Source organism: Ixodes scapularis, unplaced genomic scaffold (genome assembly GCF_016920785.2).
Source record: "Ixodes scapularis isolate PalLabHiFi unplaced genomic scaffold, ASM1692078v2 PGA_scaffold6__148_contigs__length_123643588, whole genome shotgun sequence".
Classification (NCBI taxonomy): domain Eukaryota; kingdom Metazoa; phylum Arthropoda; class Arachnida; order Ixodida; family Ixodidae; genus Ixodes; species Ixodes scapularis.
Genome location: NW_024609881.1, coordinates 49,645,941 through 49,671,882, shown reverse-complemented (window position 1 = coordinate 49,671,882; position 25,942 = coordinate 49,645,941). Strand labels below are relative to the sequence as shown.

Below are 25,942 nucleotides of genomic sequence, written 5' to 3'. Positions count from 1 at the left end.
TCACGCAGTCCCGAGACCGTAACTGCTGGTACGGAGCCCGAAGTCGCCTAAATGCACATACATCCGTATGTGCATTTAGGCGACACGTGTTCTTTTCTTTTCGTCACTCACCCGTGAACAAGGGACCGAACTGGTCCCGAAACGTCGGGTAAATGTTTAATAAATTTTTGGTTAGAGTCCCTATTTTTCGCTTCATGTCTACTCCTAATCAGGCAGGGGGCTGCCTGATTAGGGCATTAATGAAAGTCCGGGAAGGCTGTTTAGTTTGCAGCTGGCTCATTGGAGAGCTGATCTTCTCCGTCCTTGAGCTTCTCGAGATGCACACGCTGAATACACTAGATGATCTTCAAATTTAACAATTAATATTTAAACCACACCTAATACGTTTAAGTACGAAGAGAACCTCCAAAACGGATAAATGCGGCTCAAGCGGTTCCTTATTCAAGGAAAATCCCCCAAAGGTTTAATCAACCTCAAACTTGGATCTTCAAGCACAAACGAATGTCTCGGGATTTGGGCGCGTTGGTGGTCACATATGACCTATATCAGCTTTGATTACGAGGCACCCCTTCCCAGCCAGAAACTTTCGGACACACTTATTTTTTTCTTTTTTTTTGCGTGTGTGTGTGTTTTTTTTTTCTTTTGCTTCAAAACTTCTCACCTTCCTTCTTTTTTTTCGCTTTTCTTGTTGTGCGGGCGTAAATAATCTCTCCGCAAACCGGTTTTTTTCTTTTTTAAGCATTCGCAAGTATTGTTTTTTTCCCCTTTGTGTGAACTACTACCTGATTTGACAACCTCATTTTCGTTTCCTATTGATCGTTACTCCCTCTAATTTCTTCTTAGGGGTATATAATCATTTACGGGCTGTACACTCCTTACCTGCTGAAGAGCGGTCCCCGCTCGAAACGTCGTAATAAACTTTGAATTTGTGATGAAAACAATTCCTGAAGAAGGGGAACAAGAGGGACAAAGGACAAACACAAATCTCTAAACACAGCTTGGTGACTGGTGCGCGACCGAAAAAATCCGCCTGGTCCGGGTATCGAACCCGGGACCTCTCCATTTCCAGTGGAGCGCTCTACCAACTCAGCTAACCAGGGGTTAGACGTCAGGAGAGCAAACGGGTTTTATCAGCCTCCACCAGTCTAACAGCTCATAAACCAGTCTAAAAGATCATAAACAAAGAATGCTACATGTACACGGGACGAGACAAACAGTGGGAGGATTTCTGGAGCACAAACGAGCACGTACAACGTGACACTAAGCATCGTACCGCGTTCCACGCGGCGGCGTGTGTTTCCAGAACATTAACGATTGCATACATTTCGTTTCTTGTGCATTAATAAGACAGGTAGGAAACACCACAAAGCCAAGGTGGAGTGGTGTAGAAGTTATAAGAAAAAATAAAAAAAAAAAAAAGGTGTAGAGGTTAGCATTTCCGACCGGACATTGGGAGATCTAGAGTTCAAATCCTGGCTCCGCCGTTTTTTGGCTTTCGGCGGGTTCCTGAAAAACTTTGATTCTTTGATTCACTGGATTAAGTACGGTTCATTCATCTGCACACATTCGTTTGAATCCTCCTCGCAGACCACGTGCAATGGTGTGAAGTACCCGTGTTGTATAAATACAGGGTGTTTTTTTAACATTAACAGATTTGTTAAAAAAAAAGCCGTGGAAGTTACACTTATGCCGCTTGTGGAGGTGAGTTATACGGCCAGGGGGACATATTATAAGGGGCTAATGGTAACTATCCGTCGTCTAATTAATTAAAATTCGCTAATTAACTTTTTAATTAATGAGAATAGACATATGGCTCCAATTAGAAACTTGCTCAGCGTCATCAAAAACCACTAAATCACTCATTTTCAGAATGACTTCCGGCGCGTGAGAAGCGTAGTATTTTACTAAAGTTACCACTCATGGAGCAGGTACAAGGCTGGGGCTAGAAAAGAGACGGAAAAATTGCGCGGGCGCGTTATCGCAACCGATAGCTTTGTACCTGCTCCACGAGTCGTAACTTTAGTGCACTACTACGCTTCTCATGCACTAAGTCTTTCTCAAAATTACTGATTTAGTGGTTTTCGATGACGCTGAACAGGTTTCTAATTGGAACCATATGTCTATTTTCATTAACTAAAAAGTTAATTAACGATTTTTAATTAATTATCCGACTGATCGTTACGATTAGCTCCCTATAATACGTCCCCCTGGCCGTATAACTCAGCTCCACAAGCGGCATAAGTGTAACTTTCAAGTCCTTTTTGAAACAAATCTTTTATGCTTAAAAAAAAAACACCCTGTGTATATATATATATATATATATTTCTTTTAATATCAAACGCTCTGTATACACCCGCACAACAAATATCAAAGGAGGTATTGAAGCGTTTTAGTAAGAACCATCAAGGTATTTGTTACACAAAATAAACAATCTGCGCAATCAAAATCCCTGTTTTATTGACTTCTGGTCGGCTTTGTTTTCGCTCAGAAAAGTGGCTTGCCCCCCGTCAGATCAAAGCAACGCTTCGTCTTTCTCCTGAAAAGGAAAATCCAGTTGGTCAGTGCGCAAGTATAGCATCGCTCCAAAATGAGGGGAGAGTGGGTAAAACGTGCCCTGGCGAGGCTTACTTCTATAAAGCAAGTGCCTTTCAGCAATTATCGAAGAAAAAGGTCTCGTAAAACTTAGGCGCTTTGATCATTTCGCCCCACGTTTCAGTTTCAGGGGGGGATGCAGTCAAGCTTGAGTGTGTTTGCCGTATGCTTGCGCCCGTCTCATCTCCTACGGGAAAGAGGGTCGCTTTCCGCAATACTTGGAGGACAAAATTTGAGACCGTCGCGTTACTCTGGTCTCCAAGTCGAGCACACATGTTCTACCCTGTTTCTTTAAAAAAAAAAGAAAAATGCGTGTCGCAGTGTAGTAGGAGGATTGTATGAGTATTAAAAAAATAAGGTAATCCGTTAGCTCAACATAACGAAGAACAGTTGGTTTTGAGCCTTCTTATTGAGAACGATTTACATGCCTGATGGTTTTTGTTTGAGCGAAAGTGGTAACAGGTGAGCTTTAGCGCGTTATCACTGGACAGTTCGAGAAAAGCACGAAGTCTCGACTACCGAGCATCTCATTATAGATACGCGGCCGTTGCGATAATCCCTTCTCAAAACTGAGCGCCAAATAGTAGTTTCTCAGTCAGTTATATCCGAGGCCGCCATTGTTTGCGCATGTACTTTGATCACGTGATGTACACGAGGGCTGCGCCAGCCTTCGGCGCGAACTCGGCTCAGCTCACATGGAAAACGGGGCGGCCTGTGAAATTGATCAATTATTCAATCCGGTTAATTATCTGTACTCATTTAATCGCAATGCAATTTGAACCGGTTAATCGGTTGCGTTTTCTATTAGAAACTCCGGTACAAAGTAAAAAATATACTCCCATTACTACAACACTTGTGCAATTTAGGAGCCACTACCTTTACACTTCACTGTGGTACACTTTAGCATCACTCATAAATGTTTTCCAGAGTGATTATCAGATCCATAATATAGTGTAAAAATATTTTATTTGTTTATTTTTGTTCTACAGCTTTTATTTTTAAATAAGGCTGCACGTTCAACCATGATTGACTTTGCAAAGTATACTAAGAAGAAAAACTTAAAGAACTTTTCAGGCAGCTGGCTTCACTTCATCATTACCACAATAGGACAGGCCTCTGAGAAGCCTGCCCGCTTTCAGTGGCCCGCCATAGCGGTAAGAGAAAACGACGTCGGCAAAGGCGGCTCAAATTCGCGCTCGTTTAAAGCGTGTATAGATTTGCATCTTTTTAGATATCATGCCGGCGTGTCGAAGCAACGAATTAATCGACTCGTATATCGATTAAAGTGTAGCGATTGATCGCGTTAAAATATTGAATCGGCGTCCAGCACTAAAACGAGTATGTTATTCCGTTCGGCGAGGTCCCGCATCCAATCACACGCTTCCTGTCCCCCCGAAAAATGGCGACCGCCAGTGTTGCTCGACTGGATTTCAGAAACGTATCTATTCCGCCATTAGCCGACAAGAATGACGAAGAAGCAATCACGGAACTAGAAGCGCGGATAAAATGACCCATGCCCTGCCTTTCTTAAAGGAATTGGCCGGCGCCCGCCTACGAAACGGGCGCCGACAGGAATAATCGAAAAAGCTCATCTTAAAAGAACGAAAAAAAAAAAATTCAGCAACTACAAAAACACTTTTCTCTTCTTTTTTTTTGCGTGTGGAACATGTGAGGTGGCTTTAACTTTTGGTTATTTCGAAAGTGCCGGGCACCGTTGCCCATATTCCCTTTCCGGACTCTCACTATGGCCTTTTCTGCATAAACTGGATATTATGTAATTTAATTAAAACGCAACAAAAAGGGGCTTTGAAAATTTAATGCAAGCAATAAAATTATTAGTTCTAAGGGAACAGTTGAAAATAATATTGTAGCTAACACCCCAATTCAAGTTAACTAGAAAATAAAGAAATCTTATAGAGTCTAGTTTTTGGAACTCATATTTGAACTCAAAATGTCGTCTTTCGATATTTCTATCTTGGTGTAAGGTCATTTTATTAAGTAATTAAGCACCCACCTAAATTTGTGTGGTACGCAATCGTTTTTATTTTAGTATGTTTTTCTTAACTACATGGGTTTCATCACATTCTAGAAATTTAGAAAATCATTTCAGAAAAAAATAATATTTATATTTTCACAAAAAAAAATAATAATGTCCTTAGAGTTCAGGGGCTTTCTTATCCAAACTATATTTTAGTACATATCCCAGACACGATAACATTGCCGCGTCTGCTTTGGCATGGAATGACCGCGTGTGCCTTTTGCGGGTGCAATCTGAGCAGTTGTGCTCTGCTTAAGATTAAATTACTGCCTGTGTAATGGAAAATTTAAAATTCGGATATTGAGCGGATGATATTCCTAAAAAAAAGTACACTATAACTTATATTGATTTCTAAAAGACAATATTTTACCGGAAAATCCTTTAAAGGGATGGTGAACCGAAATTTGGATTTCAGAAAAACAATGCAGGAAATGTAGGCGGGACGCTACAATCCCTACACCACTACCCGTAAGGCGATATCTCGAATGGATGGCCGTATTTCTGGAAAAAGAGGTCGAGATTGAACGAGGCCGACGAGGCGCGTGACGTCAATAGACCGAGTTTCCTCCTCTCTTCGCTTCGCTCCGTCAAGGTCGCGAGGCGCAGAAGACGCGAGGCCGTTCCCTCTCCTTTTCGGAGAAACATGACGATATCATCTCTGCCAAATGCGTCTCCTTTTTTGAAAAATACGGTCATCCGTTCAAGATATCGCTGTATGAGTGATGTTTTGGTGTTTGTAGCATCCCCTTGCACGCTTTTACCGCGTGTTTTGTGGAATCAAAATTTCGGTTCAGCATCCCTTTAAGTTGTTAGTGACACGAGCACCAACGTACTGCGAATGCTAAAAACATTATACCGCGTTTTCAGCTGCATAAAAAAGTGTCATTTTATTAGTAGTAGTAGTATAATTTACGTCGTTTGATTTGTAACAAACTTCCATCCATTTTTGTTTGCTACAAGTATGAACCTTAACTGGGGATATCTGCCACGGTTTTATATTTCTCGTTTGAACAATTGACAAACATATTGAAACTTGCTTTCGATTACACATAAACAGCCATAATAACACACACATGCGGGCTTTTCAGTACAGTCTCGCCGCGCCGGCCATGCAAAATATGTAAAGCGGTGCGAATTATACGTCAATTCGACTTATAGATCAAAACAAAAACAAGAACACACGGTACATATGATGAGCGAAAGTGACCTTACATCAGACATCCTCTCGCCTGGTCTTGAAGACAACGCGAGAAATAGTGCGGTGGTTTGCCGGAACCCATAACAGATCCGAACTCCTGCTTCCTGCAACGGAGCCCTTCCTTCCCCGGTGTGTAATACACAGGACACTCTCCTTCGTGAGACATTCCGAGCCTGAAACGTTAGTTACATACGTTTGTTATGAGACGTACAGAAAATCAAATATCGAAGAATCAAAACGCCTTCACTCTGTGTGATTGGTTTCACCGGTGACGTCATACGCACAAAGACGACGAGCGCCGTGACGATAGTCTTTTGGCGCCGGTTGATTGGCTCCGTCAGAAACTATGCGGAGCGGAAGTTTGTCTGCGTCTTGAACAGGGGTAGCGGTGACGTCAGAACGACGCCGAGTTCTGATTGGCTCTTGATTGGAAGGATTGTGGGTCGACCTGAATGCTAGATTCCTCGAGGGCTACCCAGTAGCTTTTTTTAGTTTTTTTTTCGAACACTCATTAAGTAGTTGGCGTTTTGATATCGTCGCAACCCCTGTGTCTACAAACAGACGAACTTGGGCTCCGCATAGCGTCCGCTGCGGTCGCCTTCAGAGTGAAACGAAGTATAAATGGAACCCGAGAGAACTTTCCTCGGAACCGGATTTTCCGAAATGTCTCAAGATTACCTTCAACCATAAAGCTACTAGAAAAGTGAAGAGCCCCAAACGCCATTAAGAATTGTAACGCGGGGAGGGGGGGGGGGGGGGGTAATTATTGTAGCTGTCTTCACTTTTGTCGTTTTTCACACGTAGGAATCACTGAACGGTTACCAATTTGAACTCTGCTCAAATGACCACGTAGTTTTAGAAGAAATGGGGGTTAGGCGCTTCAGGGTATGATAATTTACGCAATAAAACCTCCCGGTAAACGGAGGTTTCCGCTCGAAAGCAGACAAAATTTGTTTTGGCCACCTTGTGTGATAAATGTTTTGCCTAGGGCCTGGCTGGAAAAAAAAATGTATTGCCAAGCTGAAAGCTATGCGAAAGCTTGACTGTGGGGCAATCTTCACACTCAGGTAGCAGACGGTGGCTCCAGAGGCCCTCTACCTGCGCACGTCTGTACTTTCTTTTACAATAAATCAGAGCCCAGCTGATGTTACAAGCAGATGGCCCATTCACGCAGCGGCAAAGGAGCAACACCGCAGCGTTTGCCGTCTTTCTGAGTGTTTCCCATTCATGTGACAACTCACTACGAGTGCATGCTTCAATTAGGTTTCTCTGCTCTTGATACAAACCGATAAACCCCCGAAAATTAAACACTCAAGTCGTGTGTAGCAACAAGGAAAAAAAAAAATGCAAACATCACTCCTGAAAGAAATCTTTGTCCACGGCTTCATTTTGTGCCAACCTGTAACACAGTTCGCAAACAACTGCCTGCGAAGCTTTTTCTTGCTTGGAAATTACACCTCTTATCTTTGGTTTGATTTTCTTATTGGTATGGAAACATTTTTCAAGTGTTTGGGGTCACAATTTTGATGAATCCCCTCCCCGTGCCCCATTCAAGTCAAATCTCTATATCTCTCCGCCATTGAAGATAGTTACCAAAAAACACCGAATCGGTAAGAAACGTCATAATCCGGCCCCCGCCCCCCCCCTCCCCCCCCCCCCCCCCCCCCCAGCTAAGAAAAAACATACCAAAACATGGGGCCTCACTATAAAAGCGCACCCGTTAAGCGAGGAAAGAATTCTTCACCACTGTAGTCTCCGACACTGTGTAGAATCGAGCTAACCTCAAATGTCTCTCTATTTGTGGCTTTTTTTTTACGCCTCTAATTAGTCTCCGAAAGCCACCACCTACCCTTAGGTTCTGTCCCCAATTTTAAGCTCGTCTTCAATTTAAATTTACCTTTGGAAAATTTATGGGAACCAAAACCTTTTTTCCAAGGAACGTTAGAAGTAGTTTTTCATTCTTGGTATGTTTTGAACAAAGCTTTGTGTAGTGGTCGAAATTTGGCAACTTTTGCGACGCCAACTTGATAAATTTCGCATTCCAGGTTTCCACTTGGGTAGATGGACGGATCCGCGAAGCGCGTTTTGATTTTCCGTAAACAGCATTCCGCCATGTTGATGCCCAGCATTTTGCACTCTTTCCCCGTTAGTTTACATGCAGACACTCAGTTGTTGGCGTCATTTTTGGTGATTGTCAAAATTACAAGCATAGCGAGGTGCTCCGTCGACTACATAAATAAGTTCGAGAGGCCTGGACATTTCGGACGGATAAACTAGGCCTATATCGTGCCGTTTTGTTTTTCTTAGTACCGCTTTGCAGTGTTTTCCGGGACTATTTTGCCTGCCGACGAGCCGAATTTTCAAGCACCGGCTAGTTTTAACTCGAAAGACCGGTATGTAGAAACATCAAGATCCAACCGACGTTCTTTTAAGTTCCCGACCATTCTGGCTGGCACAGTCGATCACGATACAAACAAACTCGAGCGAGCCTGAAAACCACCGATAAAATAACATAGAGCGAAAGTTTATCAACATGGCGAATGGCGAGATTTCGATCCGGAAGTACGTCACATGATGACACCGCCCTCTACGAGACTAACACAAGATACAGTTCTGAATTCTTGCAATTGTTGATATTCCTAGTAGCCACTGCGCCGATAAATTCGAAGCATTCGATCAAAAATATGATCGTATACTCACGAGTGTGCCAGTTCATGAGCTATTGTTCCGGGCTCCCATCTTCCTATTCGGCCGAATCCCATCGTGTTAGTGGAGATGGGGTTGTCCCCGCACACTGTACAATAACCTGAGCATCCTGACAAGAGGGACGGGGCGTCATCAACCAGAGGAGACATGGTAATCAGAAGGCTTCGCACACTGGCGTTTGGTTGCTCTGATCGACTGCACTACGACAATATCAGCTAGAAAACAAGCCCCGCCTCCCTTCCCCCTCCAAAGCACACCCAAACGTCGTAAACTGGTGCAAACACGCAGCGTAAGATAAATCGCGTCAGCGTTGCCGCCGGCGTGTCTCCTGCTTCGCCCCGTACTCTCGCCATCTATCAGCGTGTTTTCCTTGTGGTACAATTCGGGCATCCACTAACAGGCTTTTTATTTTAGGTGGTGTGGGCTACGAGCTCTTGTAACCACATAGGACTAGAAATCACCGCCTGTCTCTGCTTCAAAATGGCTCCAATTGGCTGGTTGGGGTCACGTGGCTTATGGATCGCCTTAGTAATACGTGCTACGACGAGTTGACGCAAGACTTGATCGGCTGGGAGCGTTTAAGCGGAGACCGCATGGCGCGTCTTTGCTCGCGATTCAGGCGCGTTGGCGTCAAATTGGTGTCATTTCCTGCGCGCGGGCGCGCGTTTTCGCGGGAGCGTTGGTTTCTAGCCGACCCAGAATAAGACGCGCGCGCCGAGGCGTCGAAGCGGCTTTCACCCAATGAGGGTCGATCGAACTATCACGTGATGCTGCACAGTACGCTGTTTCGTATTCAGCACATTTCAAAGTGTTCAAAAAGCATTCTTTTTTTTTCACATAAAAATTAAAAAGGTGATTCTTTTGACAGACTAACCCGTTTTATTTACTTATTTGTTTATTTAATTCTCATTTTGTAGTATTTGCGTCAACATTTACATCGCGTGTTGGGAATTCTGTTATCTGGCAACGCTGATAACGCGCGGCCGGCGGTGCTTGGCTTTGTCTAGGGTTCCTCAATGCGCGCGCGCAAGCTTTGTCTGCATGCGGGTGCCCCCGCGTCAGCTTCCGCGCGAGCGTTCATAGCGCGTCGCGTTTTCGCGTGCAGAAAAACGCGCCATGCGGTCTGCGCTTTCGGCGTGTCCTCCGGCTTTCCCACGCCATGCGACAACGCAACGCATTCCGACTTGCAACCAACTGGCGCGTGGGTGTCCGCCATTAATGTACAAGCGCTCTTTGTGGTGGTTTCAGTTGCTTCCTCGTTTTTTTAAGTGTTAACTCTCTAGAGAACCCACTGGAGCGCTGTCGCCATTAATGAGGTGGTCCTGGAGCTGCATTTCATCGAACTAAAAGTTTCGCAGTAGTCACGAGATTTAATGTACGTACTATCTACGAGAAATGGTGGTTAATAATATTGCCAAAGTTGTTTTCGAGCCCGTGGTGAAATAACAACGAGCGAAAGAATAAGTAAATATACGGAATTCTACAAGTGTCCCACGGCTATCCAATAGGTTACGCCAGTGTATTTCCACGTCTCTAGTGATCACAAGACTGCACAGCGCACACTTTTGCAACCAAACGCAAGTGCGTGAAACCGACTTTACGACAACTGCGTTCTCGCAGAAGTCAATGGCGAGAAATAAACGACATGCTCGCATTACAAAAACAACATTGACAAAATCGATTTGACGCGGGAATTAGATCCCCTTCAGCGCACATGTTTCTTTGTGATGTGCATATTTCAATATTCCAAATTAAAGTATTCCAAGCCAAATGCAATTTTTTTTTACAGTGGCTTATCTGTGATTCGTGTTACCAGCCGATCAGTGGTTTGTCACTGTCGTCAGTGATCTTATTTCACGCTAGGAAGATTTCCAGCTTCACTATTTGATATTCGACTGAGTAATAAAAACTTGTACATACCACCAACATTTCCACCCGAGAGCCTGAAAGGAAAAACATAAAGCATGATATGGACGTGCAGCAAACAATTACCATCAGAGTAGCGTGATTCTCGAGTGATTCGGAGTTGATGCGCGATAACAGTGCGCAAGATATGAACATTGCTGGTGCATGTGCAGCGCGTCTTGATTTGTGCCACGAATATCTATTCATAGGACTCACACGTCGAAGTTGCGAAGGATTTTCCTAAGTACGATGATATGCTCCCAAACCTCCCACATATTTTGAGCAGAGAAGCGGACCTCAGAGTTTTGTGCTTCGGCCCCCTTCGTCCACGTTCCAGAAAGATCGTGACACTGGCGACGAGGAACCGTGGCACTGGAGGCCACCAACGTGCACGGTTCGGCCCACGCCGCCGAGAGAGTCGCAACACCGCCCCCCGCTCCTGTCGCCATGCCTCTCTACGGGAGGCTCGAGCCGTTCGACGGAGATGGGTCCGCCTGGCCAGTCTACGAAGAACAGGTCCACGTGTTCTTCCGGGCGAACGACACGCCCGAGGCGAAACAACGGGACATCTTCCTGGCCAGCTGCGGGACCCGCGTCTTCAGCCTCCTGCTCGACCTCCTCAAGCCGGCCACGCCGCACGTCAAAACGCTGGGTGAGCTGCTCGCCACGCTGCGCTCGCACTTCAGCCCGGCGCCGTCCACGCTTATGGAGCGGTTCCGCTTCAACAACCGGAGCCGCCAGGACGGGGAGACCCTCGGGCAGTTCGTCGCTGCGCTACGAGGGTTAGCGAGCACCTGCGCCTTCGGCGACCAGTTGGACTCGCTACTCCGGGACCGGTTCGTCTGCGGCATCAACAACCCTGCCATGCAGACGCGACTCCTGGAGCTCCCCGACCCCTCGCTGGACGACGCGGTGAAGGCAGCGCTGGCGATGGAAGCAGCAGCGAAGGACGCCAGCGAGATAGCACGTGCGGCCGGCTCACCGTCGACGGAAGCGGCGGTGCACAAGATGGCGACAAGGAGCGGTGCCTGCAGCCGCTGCGGTGCTGCCCACTCCCCCTCACAGTGCCAGTTCGTCCACGCACAATGTTTCACGTGCGGGAGAACTGGGCACCTCGCACGTGTCTGCCGGGGGGGGAGGACGAGCGGCGGCCAGCAGCAGCAGCCTGGTTCAAGCCCGGGTTCCAGTCAAGCCCGGGGCCAGGGTGGTCGTCGCAAGAGAACGCGGCGGGGACGAGCGGCACCAGGCCCGGGTTCGTCGTCAGCCAGGGTCCACGTCGTGGCCGAGGACCCGCAGATTTTCGACGTGTGGCACACCAGGGGAATTTCATCGTCTGTGCCACCATACATGGTGTCTGTCGAAATCTGCGGCCACCCCATCACCATGGAGCTGGACACAGGGGCCAGCGTGTCGGTCATGCCCGGGAAGCTGTTCAAGCGGACCTTTCCCGGCGTGTCCATCGAGGCGTCTGACGTCATGCTGCGCAGCTACTCCGGGCAGCTTTCCCAGGTCCAGGGTCGGGCCCAAGTCAGCGTTCGCCTTGGCGACAGGGAGGCAATCCTTCCCCTTTACTTAACCAAGGGGTCGTCGCCGACGCTGCTGGGCCGGAACTGGATTCACTCGCTGGGTGTTCGGCTGCCGGAGTACCAAGAAGCTGCGCTGCACGTGGTGAAGGACGTCCCGAGCCTCCTGACCGACTTCCAGTCCCTGTTCCAGCCAGGGGTGGGCACCTTCGCCGGCACGACGGTCGGCATCCACGTACCCGAGGGAACCCGGCCTCGATTCTTCAAGCCGCGTCCGCTGCCGTTTGCCCTGAAGGACGGGGTCACCCAGGAGCTGCAACGGCTGCAGCGAGAGGGTATCCTGGTGCCCGTCAAGACTTCCGAGTGGGCTGCACCAATTGTCCCAGTCCTCAAGCGAGACGGCCGCGTCAGGATCTGCGGGGACTTCAAGGTCACCATCAACCCCGTCGCTACCGTCGAAAAGTACCCGCTGCCTCGGGTAGAAGATCTCTGGTCGGCTCTGTCCGGGGGACAGAAGTTCTCCAAGCTCGACCTTCGAGATGCCTACCAGCAGCTGGTGCTCCAGGATGCCGCCCGGAAGTATGTCACCATTTCGACAACCATGGGACTCTTCCAGTACACGCGCCTACCGTTCGGCGTGACCTCAGCCCCAGCCATCTTCCAGAGAGAGATGGACAACCTCTTCAGGGGCATGAGGCACGTGGCGGTGTACTTGGACGACATCCTGGTTACCGGTACCGACGACGGGGACCACCTGCAGAACCTGCGCAAAGTCCTGACACTACTACAGGACGCCGGTCTCAAGCTGAGGCTGGACAAGTGCGTGTTCCTGACCCCCAGCGTGGAGTACCTGGGACACATCATCTCCCAGGCTGGCCTGGCCCCGGCACCTCGCAAGATTGAGGCCGTGCTCAAGGCGCCGAAGCCCAAGAGCAAGAAGGAGCTTCAGAGCTACCTCGGCCTCATCAACTTCTACAGGAGGTTCCTGCCCAACCTGTCGACGCATCTGGAGCCGCTGCATCACCTGCTTCGTGACGGGCAGCAGTGGGCCTGGAAGAAGGAGCAGGACTTGGCCTTCCAGCGCAGCAAGGAGCTCGTTGTTAAGGCTCCAGTGCTGGCGCACTTCGATCCGGCCAAGCCTGTGGTCCTCACCGTGGATGCGTCGCCGTACGGGGTAGGAGCCGTCCTGTCGCACCGGGGTCAGGATGGTCAGGAACGCCCTGTGGCGTTTGCTTCTCGTCGACTACATGCGGCGGAGCAACGCTACAGCCAGCTCGACAAGGAAGGCTTGGCCCTCCTCTTCGGGGTCCAGCGCTCCCATCAGTACCTGTGGGGCCGGCAGTTCGAGGCAGTCACGGACCACAAGCCGCTGCTGGGGCTGCTGGGACCTGACAAGGCGGTCCCAGTGCAAGCATCGCCTCGTGTGGTACGCTGGGCCTTGACGCTGGCAGCCTACAGGTACAAGCTGGTTTACCGCCCTGGGAAGGACCTGGGACCTGCTGACGCCCTGAGCCGCCTGCCCCTGCCGGAGGTGCCTGCTGCCGTTCCAGAGCCAGCTGACGTTTTCCTGCTGGAGCGGGCCTACCCGGGGGTGCTCACCAGGACTGCGGTGGCGCAGGCGACCAGCCGGGACCCGGTCCTGTCTCGGGTGGTCAAGGCGGTTGCCCGAGGGGAGGAGCTGCGTCACCAGGCGTACAGCCACAAGACCGCCGAGCTGAGCTTGGAGCAAGGCTGCCTCCTGTGGGGTTCCAGGGTGGTGATTCCACAAAGTCTGCGGGCCAAGGTGCTGCAGCTGCTGCACGTGGGGCATCCTGGCATTGAAAAGACCAAAATGGTGGCACGGTCGCACGTTTGGTGGCCTGGCTTGGACCAGGACATCGTGCACCAGGTGCAAGGCTGCCAGGTCTGCCAGGAGAACCAGCGAGCCTCGCGCCACGTGGAAATCACCCCCTGGCCGTTCCCACAGAGGCCGTGGTCCCGCTTGCATGTGGACTATGCGGGACCCTTCAAGGGCCACTACTTCCTGGTGGTAGTGGACGCCTTCTCCAAGTGGGTGGAGGCACTGCCAGCCACCAGTCCCTCGGCAAGCGCGACCATTGCGGCTCTGCGGCAGGTCTTCGCGGCGCAGGGATTGCCGGACATTATCGTGTCTGATAATGGTCCCGCTTTCGCTAGCGCCGAGTACCAGGACTGGCTGCAGAGGAATGGGATCCGCCGGATGCTGGTTCCGCCGTACCACCCCGCTTCCAATGGTGCAGCAGAGCGGGTGGTACAGACACTCAAGAACAAGCTGAAGAGGAGCCAGCCCGGGGATTTCCGGACGCAGGTGGCCCGGGTACTGTTTCAGTACCGGACCACACCGCATGAGGTCACTGGCCGTGCCCCCTGCGAGCTTCTGCTGGGCCGGATGGTCAAGACCCCCCTGGACGTCTTGCATCCAGACCTCCGGTCCTCGGCGCTCCTGAAGCAGCTGAAGCAGAAGCTGGCTGCTGACCGAGGGTGCCGTCCCGGGCCTTTGCCGGAGCCGGGAGCGTCGGTGTACGCCAGGAACTTCCGTCCTGGCCTACCCTGGTCTGCCGGACATGTGGTTTCACCAGCGAGCGCCTCATCGCTGCTCGTCCGCATGCCCGACGGGACCACCTGGCACCGGCACGCCGACCATGTCAGGCCTCGCCTCGGGACCTGGCTTCCACCCTCGGCCGTCGCTTCAGAGGACCAGCCTGCAGGAACCCAACAACAGCACCGGTAGCGGCCGGCGGAGCGCCATCCACCCCGGAGGCGACAAGCGTCGACACTCCTGTGGCACCAGTTGGACCGGTGCCACTCCCAAATCCGGTCACTGCAGCTCCACCGGGTGGAGCGCAACCAAGTCAGGCAGCGCCCGGCGTTGCCACACCTGGCCCGTCGACACCAGTGCCCAGGCGGAGTGCACGGCAGCGGAGGCCACCTGACCGCTACTCGCCTGGGTGATCATCATCGACCGGCCAGGACTTTGCACGACCAGACGCCGAGTTGGTGTCGGCCGTGCGCGTCGTGTATTTAGTTTTTTTGTTTTTAGGAAAAACAAACTGGGGGGGAGGAGTGTAACAAGTTAGTGGCGCCCCCCTCCAGTCCGCCCGTCTGCGGCCGCCTGGCTCGGCGGGCAACATTGTTCACGACACCAATAAACGCCGTTGAGCGCACGTGCTCCGGTCAGTCATCGTCCACCCTCAACCAGGCTGCGTGTCGTCTCTTCTCGGCGGGTGCTTCGGCCCCCTTCGTCCACGTTCCAGAAAGATCGTGACATTTTGATGCGCCATAAATATTCACCGGCCGGTAAATGCACGACCTTAACCTTCAAACAACCAATCAATCGAGCGAGCAAGAAATCAATCACTCAATTAAACAACACATCAAAGAAGCAAGCGAGCGAGCGAGCAATCAGTCAATCAAACGGGGAAAAAAAATTGCCTTTGGCACTGCGACAACAGGGAGAATAGCGAACAACCGCCTGGAGTGGTATCCATTGGACAACGAACCGCTGTTGATCCCGCGACAATTTAAGCTCCACTCCATGCGCTTTCTTTGCCCGCTTTTGTGTGCTCCTTGCTATTGACGTGCACCTGAGTCACGGGACGCTTCTAGTCACTAGGCACTTCAGCAGATCGTATGCTGCAGGTTCGGCTTGCTAGCGGGATCTCGTGCCGTTTCTTCGAAGGATCTGTTGAGCACGCGTTCGTTTGGCCGGCGTTCCGCAGCGTATACGATCTACTAAAACTCCATAGACACTTTCAGGCAGGTGTGCATCGGCGCCGCCATAGCCGACCTTCAGTTTTTGTTTCCCCTTATTCCGTTCGCTTCAGTTTACCATTACCACAGCAGGACAGGTTATTTTTAAATGCTGCTGTGTCCTTCTCCCTAGCATAGGCCTTTGTGGAGGCTCGTCAACACCCGCTTCTGTGGCTCGGTATCTCGGTAAGACAAGACAAGGTCGGCAATGGCGCCTCAATCTGGCACGTGTTTAAAGCGTCGGCACTGGACACTGACAAGCACACTTGTAAGGTAGAATTGATTAGAACTAATCAAGTTACTTCAATTCGATTCTTTTTTAGAGTAATTCTGTAACCATGTGATTGCATTTCTCAGGAAGTAATCTCGACAGTATTCCCATTACTTTCGAAAGTATTATAATTACCTGTAACTTATATTTTTTTCCCCTGCGCTTTCTGATGGCTCCGTTCAAATGTGAGAGAGAGAGAAAGAAATAGTCGAACCCACTCTTCGACTACAGGGCGGTTTACAAATTTCGTGGATTACGAAGATAAAAAGTTTATAGTTCGGGAATCGTAATCCAGTAATGGATAGCAGGAAATACCTGTTTTCGAACCGGCAGGAAAAATTGTGTCGTTTGGAAAGTCTTAAGTAATCGGAAACGTAACGGTTACATAATGGAGTAATGACAAATAAGTCTTCTTCTCGAGTGTTTTAATAATACATTCGAATAGTTTTTTTGTTAACGAAGAGTAACTCTAATTGTAGTCTCTTCCTTTTGTCGAGCAACGTGCACGAGACTGCTGACAAGACGCCGTCGCACATGCACTCGTTCTTTGCTTTTCTTTGTGCTTCGGCTTCGCGAGCACACTCGACGCCGAAGCACTATCGAAGGTAGAGGTGGAGGTGGGGCAACCAAATTTCCTCCCTGCCGCTTATCCCCTCAATGAAAATATAGTGTTCACCACTCCCATGTGGTCTCCGATCATCTTGGTGCTGTGCCAAAGATCAGACCCAAGAGCGCATAGCAGACGGCCTACTCGGAGATTGCTGGGTTTCTCGTCGGCTCCATCCCGTTCGCGCACGATTGTACTTTGTAGCACTGTTTACTTTTACAGCGGAGCTGTTAGGGGCTAGTTTCGCAAGTATCGCGTCCGTCAGCGAACAAGTAATGACTTGAAACTCTGTACAGCTACCGCCGTCTATAAGCGACAGCGGTAACCAGAAAACCGGCCTGCCGGTTGTCTGGTTGCCGCCGTCCCTTATAGATGGCGCCAAATTTCCAGCCTTTTCACTCTGGCTTGTCGACTTTTGGTCTGCCATTAGTTCGTTCTCACCATAGTACAGCTTCGCTAATCTTCCTTCTTCACCAGTTGAAAGGCTGAAAGTTTTTCATTTTTGGGGGAAATGTACGAAAAATTTCTCAACTTAGCTTTCTTACTGTACTGTACTTCGTTTCACCTTTGGTCTGGAAGTAGCCGGCGCTATACGAGCTGGTGAGACGTACCATAAAGAGGGCGCGAGAATCGCGCCAGCCGCATCAGCATCAGGAACATGGCGGCGGCCGAGGAGGTTTTTTTAGGAAAGGTGTATAGGAGTTTTGCAAAGTTTGGGCAACCGAAAATTGTCAGAACAAACGAAGCAAATGACATGCAACGTGTACCCTCGAGTGAGAAAGAGGAAGCCGGGACCCTACATTGTTTCCGTATACCGGTTGGTAAGCGAGCTCACCGGCGTAAGCGAGCAGGGAAGGGGCCTCAGCCCGGAATCCCTGGGTTCTGCAGCGCGGGCTTTCGCTGTACGTATTTCAAGCTGTGGTGCGTCACTGGACTCCCTGCAGCCAGCAGTAACTGAACGCGATCCTAGAAGGATTTCGCTTCGTGCCGTTGCGTGTGCTAATATTTCGGTGTATAGTGCTCGCAATATAATTATTCAACACCACCAAGGGTTTAAGTATAATTCACCTCAAAATTGAAGCAGTGATGAAATTCCAGGCATTTGTTTAAAGTGTCGCCGCATATCCTGCGTCGGTCGATAAAGAAATAAAAATCGACGAGATCGACAGCGGCGTAATTGAACTCGTAAGTCGGTTCGAGTGGTTCACAAAAGGTTTTGGCTCGTGCTTCAAAATGAAAGACGTCTACAATCCCCTGTAACGCCGAATTAGAGCGCAGCTCTTGAGTAGTAGTAGTAGATTGGGGTTTTGTGGCGCAAAAGCAACTAAGGCTAGGATGCGCCAAGAAATGATACTATTGCAGAAGAGGGTTTTGAAAAAGAGCTTTAGTTGCTGGTAATTTCAAAAATGCATAAAATAGGACTAGGACCTTATATTATACATCATGCTACAATTTGTGTAAAAGATCAATACTTTTTAAAAATGTAAAAACCTGGGTGGGTGGGAGTAGTGGCTCATTTCCAAGCAACACACATAGGTGTAGAGGAATATGCTCTTTGTAGAGCTGGGAGATGTAATGGCGGCGTTTATCATCATGCGCAGGGCATTTGAGAACGATATGCAAGACACTCAAAGGTTGCTGGCAATGCTCACATTCTGGAGGGTCCTCCCCATGCAAAAAATGTCCATGCGTCAGCCGCGTATGTCCAATGCGTAGACGACAGAGGGCCACCTCATAAAAGCTGTCTCTGTGCCTACTACTCTCCGATTCACTAAGAAAAGGCCTAATCATGTGTAGTTTGTTGGATACCTGCAGGCTCCATTCTGTTTGCCACTGAGCTTTAAGATGAAATTTGACTAGGGCACAGTAATCTCTAAATGGGATACCACTAATGTCCACAGTCCGGGTGCCACAAGTGCCCGCAGCACGATCTACCTCTTCATTCCCTGGGATTCCGACATGGCTCGGCACCCAGCAGAATAGAACATTACATCCCTTCCTGGTCGCTGCTACTATTTTGCTTTGTAATAAAACAATGAGTGCATTCTTTTGGGTTTCAAGTGAAATCAGAGCCCGTAACGCACTCAACGAATCTGTATATACAACTGACCGGGAGTTACGTGTTTGGATGATGTGATCTATTGCAAGCAGAAGGCTGCACAGTTCAGCAGTGAAAACTGTCGCGAACGAATTTAGCATACGGACACTTCTTACTGATGGGCCGATCATGGCACAGCCAACAAATGATTCCATTTTTGTGCCGTCTGTGTAATAGTGTGATTGAGAATCCTGCTGCTTCTGGAGTTCGTAAAATTCTTGTCGCATGACCTCGGATGGGGTATCCTTTTTATTAAACTTTGTTAGTGACAAATCGCAACGTATGCAGCTGAAATCCCATGGTGCCACCGTCTTTGGAACTGCGGCAACTGGAAGCTTACTGTCTATCCCAACTGACTCTGCCACATTCCTATTTCTCATCGCGAATGGAGGGATAATGCTAGGCTTGTTTTCGAATGCCCTTTGATATTTCGTGCCCTCCACTGCCTCCCGGGCTGGATGCTGAGCTACTGATCGTATCCTTAATGAATACATAAATCCCAAGGAGAATCACCGTCTGTCGAGAGACATTTCATTTCGTTTCCCTCAGCGTAGAGACTGAGCACAGGCGACGCTCTGAAAGCACCTATTGCCAAGCGCAGTCCCTGATGATGGATGGGATCAAGTGCCTTAAGAGCTGATGGCCTAGCAGATCCGTACACAAAGCTGCCATTGTCCAGGCGTGAGCGGATTATCGAGCGATAGATTCGCAAAAGACATAGACGGTCAGAGCCCCATGTTTTATGGGTCAAGACTTTAAGGAGGTTCAGTGATTTCTGGCATTTTAACTTCAGACTTTTTATATGAGGCACAAACGAAAGCTTACGGTTGAAAGTGAGGCCCAGAAACTTGGGATCTACTTTCACCGGGATAGGGGTCTGTCGCATATATAGAAAAGGAACCGCATGGACTCCCTGTATACGGAAGTAACAGACAGTAACCGTCTTTTCTAGAGAGAAACTAAAGCCGTTTTCATCCGCCCACTTTAGGAGATTGTTGATGGCAACTTGAAGCCTCTGTTCACAAAAAGAAAGATTGCACGATGAAACAGAGATTTGAAGGTCATCAACATAGAGTGAGTATTGCACAGAAGAAGGTAGGGAACGGGCCATTGAGTTCATCTTTACCAAAAAGAGAGTAACGCTAAGGAGTCCCCCTTGGGGGACCCCAGTCTCCTGGACGATTTCTTTAGAGAAAGATGCTCCTAGCTTCACCAAAAAGGTTTTATTAGAAAGGTAGCTATTGATGGTAGCAAGCATCCCACCTCCTACCCCAACTTCATGCAAATCACGGAGGATTCCATGGCGCCATGCTGTGTCATATGCCTTCTCCATATCAGAAAACACTGACACGCACAACTGTCTGTTCACGAAAGCTTCACGAATTACGGTCTCAAGACGAACCAAATGGTCAACTGTAGAACGATAGGAACGAAACCCACATTGATTCCTATCCAAGATGTTCTCTTTTTCTAAAGAGTGCACAAGTCTTTTGTTCACAATACGCTCAAACGTCTTGCTCAAACAGCTAGTAAGGGCAATAGGGCGATAGCTTGACGCAGAAGAAGGATTCTTACCAGGTTTTAAAAGAGGAACAACCGTGGCTACCTTCCATGCCGAAGGAAATTCGCCCTCGTGCCATATGCGATTGAAAAGTTACAGAATAAGAAATAATGTAGAAGGATGAAGATGTGTTAACATCTGGTGGTGTATGCCATCAGGTCCTGCAGCTGAAGGCTTAGTTAAGTGAAGGACCATTTCGAGTTCACGCATCGTAAGAGGTAGATTGTAATCTTCATGGGCGGCACCTGCAGTCTTCATAGCATGTGATTCTCCACGTGCTTTGTATGCGAGAAATGCAGATGAATAATGTTCGGAGCTCGATACAAGAGCAAAATGCTCACCGTGAAGATCCGCTTGCTCCTTTAGACTTTACGGACAAATGCCATTGTAGGAGAGAAAAGGGATTGAGAAGGCATGATATCTCCCTTCAATGCGATGAACTTTGTCCCAGACTTCTTTGACTGTTGCACTACTATTAATGGAAGAGGCATACCCCTGGAAGTTTTTACGCTTTGACTGTAGTCGGATGTACCTCCCCTGAGCTTTCATTTGCTTAAAGCAGCGGAGGTTGCTTTCCGTGGGGTAACGTCGAAAGATACCCCAGGCTCTGTTTTGTTTTTTCCGTGACTCAGTACACTCTTCATTCCACCATGGCTTGGGTCACCGCGGGAGATGCGTAGAAGTCCTAGGAATAGCAAGCTCTGCAGCTTGAAGAATAAAATTACTTAGCAACTGTGTAACTTGGTCGACAAAAAGTTCATCAAGTGACATGCATGCAGGTTGTGTCGCTTCAGTGAAAAGAGACCAATTCGCTTTCTCAAATTTCCAACGGACAGTTGGCGTTGGCATGCACTTTGGAGGAATGGTGTTCTTTAAGAAAATAGGAGAGCGATCGCTTCCCTATGGGTTATTGCCTGCTGCCCACATAAAACAAGTAAAAATGGATGCACCACTTATGGAAAGATCATACATGAGGACGATAATGATGATGGGCTAAAATAGGTCGGTTCTCCAGTGTTAAAAAGGCAAAGTGCGTGCGACATTAAAATTGACTAAATCATTCGACCACGGGCGTCAACGTCGTCACTACCCCATAGACAGTTCTGGGCGTTAAAATCTTCAAGCAAAAGAAAGGGCTCCGGGAGTTGGAGAAAAGATCATTAAAATCATTTGTCGAAAAAGTAAAAGAAGAAGGAATCTACAAGGAACAAACAGTTACTACTTTGTGAATGAGGAGACGCACCGCTACTGCCTCTAGCGCAGTATTAAGAGCGATTTCGGAACAGGGAAGGTGCTTTGGGACAACCACTGCAAGTCCTCCTGCAGAAATACACGCATCCTCTCTGTCTTTTCTAAAAATATGGTAGCGTCTAAGGAAGTTCGTATGCTTCGAACTGAGATGCGTTTCTTGTAAACATAAAGCTTGTGGGGAGTGTTGTTCCAGGAGGAACTCGATATCATCGAAGTTCCTCAGTAGACCTTGGCAATTCCACTGGATGATCGCCGTCATTCTTTATAGAAATTTAACTATCAGAGGAGTGATAGAAAAACGGGTGATGTATTTGATGCTTCATTTAGGAGGGAAAACTGGTGTTTTCCCTTTATGTTTTGGTTTCTGGGTCTGCCACTTCATATCCTCTGGATCTGGCTCTGGGGCAGAAAGGTCGCCTGCCTCTACAGTTTTTTGTTTGATTCTAGGGACTTCTTTGCAGGCCTACCGGAGGCCTTAGAGTTGTCTACGGATCGTAAGGGCAACCCACGGCCCCTGCATTGACCTGATGGGGCAGCGGTCAACGTGCTAGGTCGGCCCACAGTCCCGTCGGTATCGTCTGTTGCACGTGGCACGTGCTGCCTCCTAGACGGGGAAGTTCTCCCCGGGGAGGAGGAGCGAGACGCTCGCTCCGTTGCCTGAGGGGAGGGACCAGGAGGCAGGGATGAAGGCGTGACCTCCGTTGCTGCTGCGGCACCTATGTCCTTGGTGCGACCAGGTGTCTCTGCTGCTTTCGCAGATGCGATAGAATGCCCAGGAAGCGCAAGCTTCAGCCTGGGCGTAAAGGACTGCAGTGGCTTCTCGTGGTCTGAAAAAGACACCTGGGTCGCCACCCATACCTTAGACGGTGCAGGTCCTCTGCTGGACACCGCCTCAGCAAAAGAGCCTCTCTGGAAAGCAGAGAAAGCGCTTTGCATCCTGGTAGGAAATGTTTTCTTTCAGCTTGAGAGCAAGTATTTCTTTTTCTTTTTTTAAAGTGGTTACACGATAGAGAGTAGGCAGGATGGTCGGCGTTGCGGTTTGCACATTTATAGTCAAGGTTGCAGTCATCAGCGGTATGTTCAGTTCCGCTGCACCTGGCACAGGTCTTACGACCACGGTACGCTCGTGAACCGTCACCGTACCGCTGGCAGCGAAAGCAGCGTAGCGGGTTCGGGACATACGGCCGCACTTTGCAGTTGATGTAACCCGCCTTTACAGTAGGGGGCAGCGAGTTTTTCTCGAATGTTAGTATCACGTGTTTGGTGGGTCGTTCCTCACCATCCTTACGAATTTTAATTCGTTTTGCGGCCACGACACCTTGTGTGCTTAGACCCTCCATGATTTCCTCTTCAGAACTGGTTACAAGATCATCCTCTGATATCACACCGCGAATGGTGTTCAACGTAGGGTGTGCAGATGCAGTCACTTTGAGGTCATGTATCATTTTCAGATTAAGCAAAGCAGTTGCCTGGTATCTTTTGTAAATCTCAATAAGAAGGTCACCGGAAAAAAGCTTCTTTGCTTCATATTTTGCCCCGAGCGTGTTTTGGAGAGTTTTGGCAACAAGGAATGGAGATAGTTTTGACAGCGGCTTAGAAGTGTCGTCCGAGTGTAAGACGAAAAATCTTGTAAAGTGGTCGTCTGAGTTGTCTAGTTTTAGAAATGTTGAAAGTGCTTCGGTCCGGCCTCTTTTCGGAGGCCGATCAGGTTGTTTCAGCTTGGAACCCATAAGAGGGGAATGGTGTTCGGAAACTGTGGTGCACCGCCCACCACCGAGCCCAACAAAGGAATAGGTAACGCTTCATAACAAGATGGGCTTGGCTGAAGACGTTACTCTATTAGTGCTGCCCAGTCTCTATAACCAAGTGTGGTTTTGGACAAGAGGTCTTTTGCCACCCAAGGTTAGCCCTTGCCGCCAAAGGAGTTGAAAAGGGAAAGAAGAGAAATGAGAAGAGTGAAAAAGAGGAGCAGACAAATGTGAAAGTAGAGAGGGGATAGTAGAAGTGGCGACTAGACTGAATCATCCTGGCCGGGCCTTACCAGGACTCCCGTCTATGAGAAGCGGGGGCCGAAGTGGTGTATTGCCTCGTCCGGGGGGCCCCGAAGGGTCCAATCGTACCCCGGGCTCGGCTCAACCACCAGGATGCCCTTTTCCCCAGACACGGGAAAGCCACGCACAGTCATACGTGGGCGGGCGAACCCGCATGGCTCGGGATCCGTGGAGACGCCACTCTCCAAACACATGCTTTCACAGGTGCCCCCTGCGTGGAGAGCGCAGCTCTTGAGGAGGAGGAGGGGAACGTACGGAGAGGAGGCTATGCCCCTCCTCCTTATTCGCACCCTGCCCTTCTGCTTACTGCTCGCTTCACATTTAGGGGAAAACTTTCCCGCTAAATTCAGCGCGGAATTTTTTAGGCTAATTTAATGGGGAAAAGTCTCCGCTAAATTTAGCCTGGAAATTTACCCATAATGCAACGCGCGGTGACGTCATCTATGGCGTCACTGGTTGCCCTCGTAACGTCACACGTGACGTCACGTGTGACGGCATCGTAGGAAACGTCCCATATTGCACCGCGCGGTTACGCCGACGGCGACGCCGACGCCGCTCAAGCCGGCAAAGGGCGCCTAGGAGCTGCGCTCTTAAACGGGTGAAACGTTTGGAAACAGGCGAGGATATGTCTGAATGCTCGGCAATCGCGGATCAGCGCGCTCCACCGCGGTCTTCGTACGAAAAGATGAACTGTAACGATGTGTGGCCTTCAAGCCAAAACGCAAACTGCAGCGAAACCAAAACAAAATCAGGCCAAAATCGCCGCTGTAGCTACTCTGATTGTCATCAAAAATCCATTAGTATTTATCGCAGAGGTTCCGATTCAGCGAAGGATGGGAATTCCAACCTCGCAACGGTCCGCACACAGTTGTGTGCGCAAAGCCAGTCTGTTCTCTAGGGCGTCGGCGGCTTCGGATGCAGCCATCACAGCTTCCTCCGATCGCCGCCTACGGTGCGCGTACGGTTGCCTACGAAGAGCCAATTCTTCCTCTCGAGTGTCAGCGTTTTCGCGGAAATGGCATCGTCACTGCGCCTCGGTTTTACGTTGTCGCGTAAGTTGTGCCCCGCCACGGCCGCTCGATCTCCTCTTCTCCCGGTCACACGAGGCGTCATTGGAAGCGCGTCGGAAGGCTCTTCCTCTTGTAAGAACGAAAGTGGAGGTAACGAACGAATGAACGAATGAAAAGATCACGGCGGAAACTGCGCATCGTCATCACCAAACCAGTCCGGTCAAAACCACGACCGTTCAAACCAAAGACGACTGCATGGACCAAGGTAATAACTGCTCGCGTATTTAAAAGTCCGGAACTATTTGGCAAATTGGCACAAAGACGTAACTCCGCCCCCCCCCCCCCTACCTTTCTTATCACTGCCACAGAAAGTTGATCCCCTGAAGACAATCTCACTTCCCAATCTGTGAACCCCTTTCCTATGCACCAACTCAACTCTTTCCTGTCAAGCCAAAAGGGATGCCGCTGCTGTCCGCATTGTGCAAACGCATGCGCAGATGCTTCCTCTCACACAAACGCAGTGCGCACACCTGATTTGGGAAAATGCCGGCTTGTTTGCACATTAGGTGTTGGTGAGAAATATAGATTTCTTTGAGCAAAAAAAAAAAAAAAAGAAACGAAATGGTGGATCCGTGACAGCGTGTGCAAGTACAGCGCGACTCTAAGTACATGGAGCGACATCTCTCGCTGGAGACATTCAGTGCCCTATGCCCTGTCTGGAGGTTTCAATATGAGAGAGCCTCATGCAGGCATACGGTCATCTAATTATTAGTGAGTGATGAACATGAAAAACACCAGGTTAGCAGTCGCACTACTTTAAGAGGTCTTTTCTTTTAGGCTTTATATATATTTTTTAAGAAATCCGTGACAGTTATATCAACATTTTACAGCCGGCTGCTGGTGTCTTTCGTGCGCAGTTGAAGATAGCTTCTCTTCGCCTCAAGCCTACGTTTCCTGGAGCAAAGCCGCCTGTGCCTGGAACCAAGCTTTATTGTGTTTTGCATCGTACGTCAACCGGCTTCGCTTGGGCTGTCATCTCTTCCAAGTGTGTAAACATTCAACGTCTTATCGCTCGGCTTGAGTGGACGGTACCCAAAAACGGCCTGAGCAAGTTACAGACACTTTGGTGGCGGCAGCGACAGCGAAGGGACACCGAATAATCCATCTGCATTTTACAGCTTTGTTCTATTTTTCTAAACTGCTTAAAGAACATATTGATATACACCGCTGTCGTTGTTGCTGCCACAGATGTTCCCTTGTGTTTTGCATTTTCTGTGTAGTATATTTTTTTACTGCTGTTGTTTGGGTTGTGTGGCGCTTTGCATTGCGTAACTGTTATCTTCTGCCCCACTCTACTATTCCG

The 25,942-nt window shown here is 49.1% G+C and overlaps 1 protein-coding gene across 1 annotated transcript in view; it reads right to left on the bottom strand.

Annotated features, from left to right (window-relative positions):
- Positions 1–2,436: 2,436 nt before the first annotated feature.
- The window catches only part of LOC8053269 (venom metalloproteinase antarease-like TtrivMP_A), a 45,634-nt gene continuing 22,128 nt past the window's right edge, over positions 2,437–25,942 (bottom strand). The window contains exons 9-12 of the mRNA XM_029974969.3: positions 10,455–10,477; positions 8,529–8,643; positions 5,843–6,001; positions 2,437–2,536 (exon numbers count right to left, since the gene is read on the bottom strand). Coding sequence (XP_029830829.3) covers positions 2,485–2,536; positions 5,843–6,001; positions 8,529–8,643; positions 10,455–10,477 — 349 coding nt within the window. The 3' untranslated portion in view covers positions 2,437–2,484. The remainder of the gene's footprint in view (positions 2,537–5,842; positions 6,002–8,528; positions 8,644–10,454; positions 10,478–25,942) is intronic.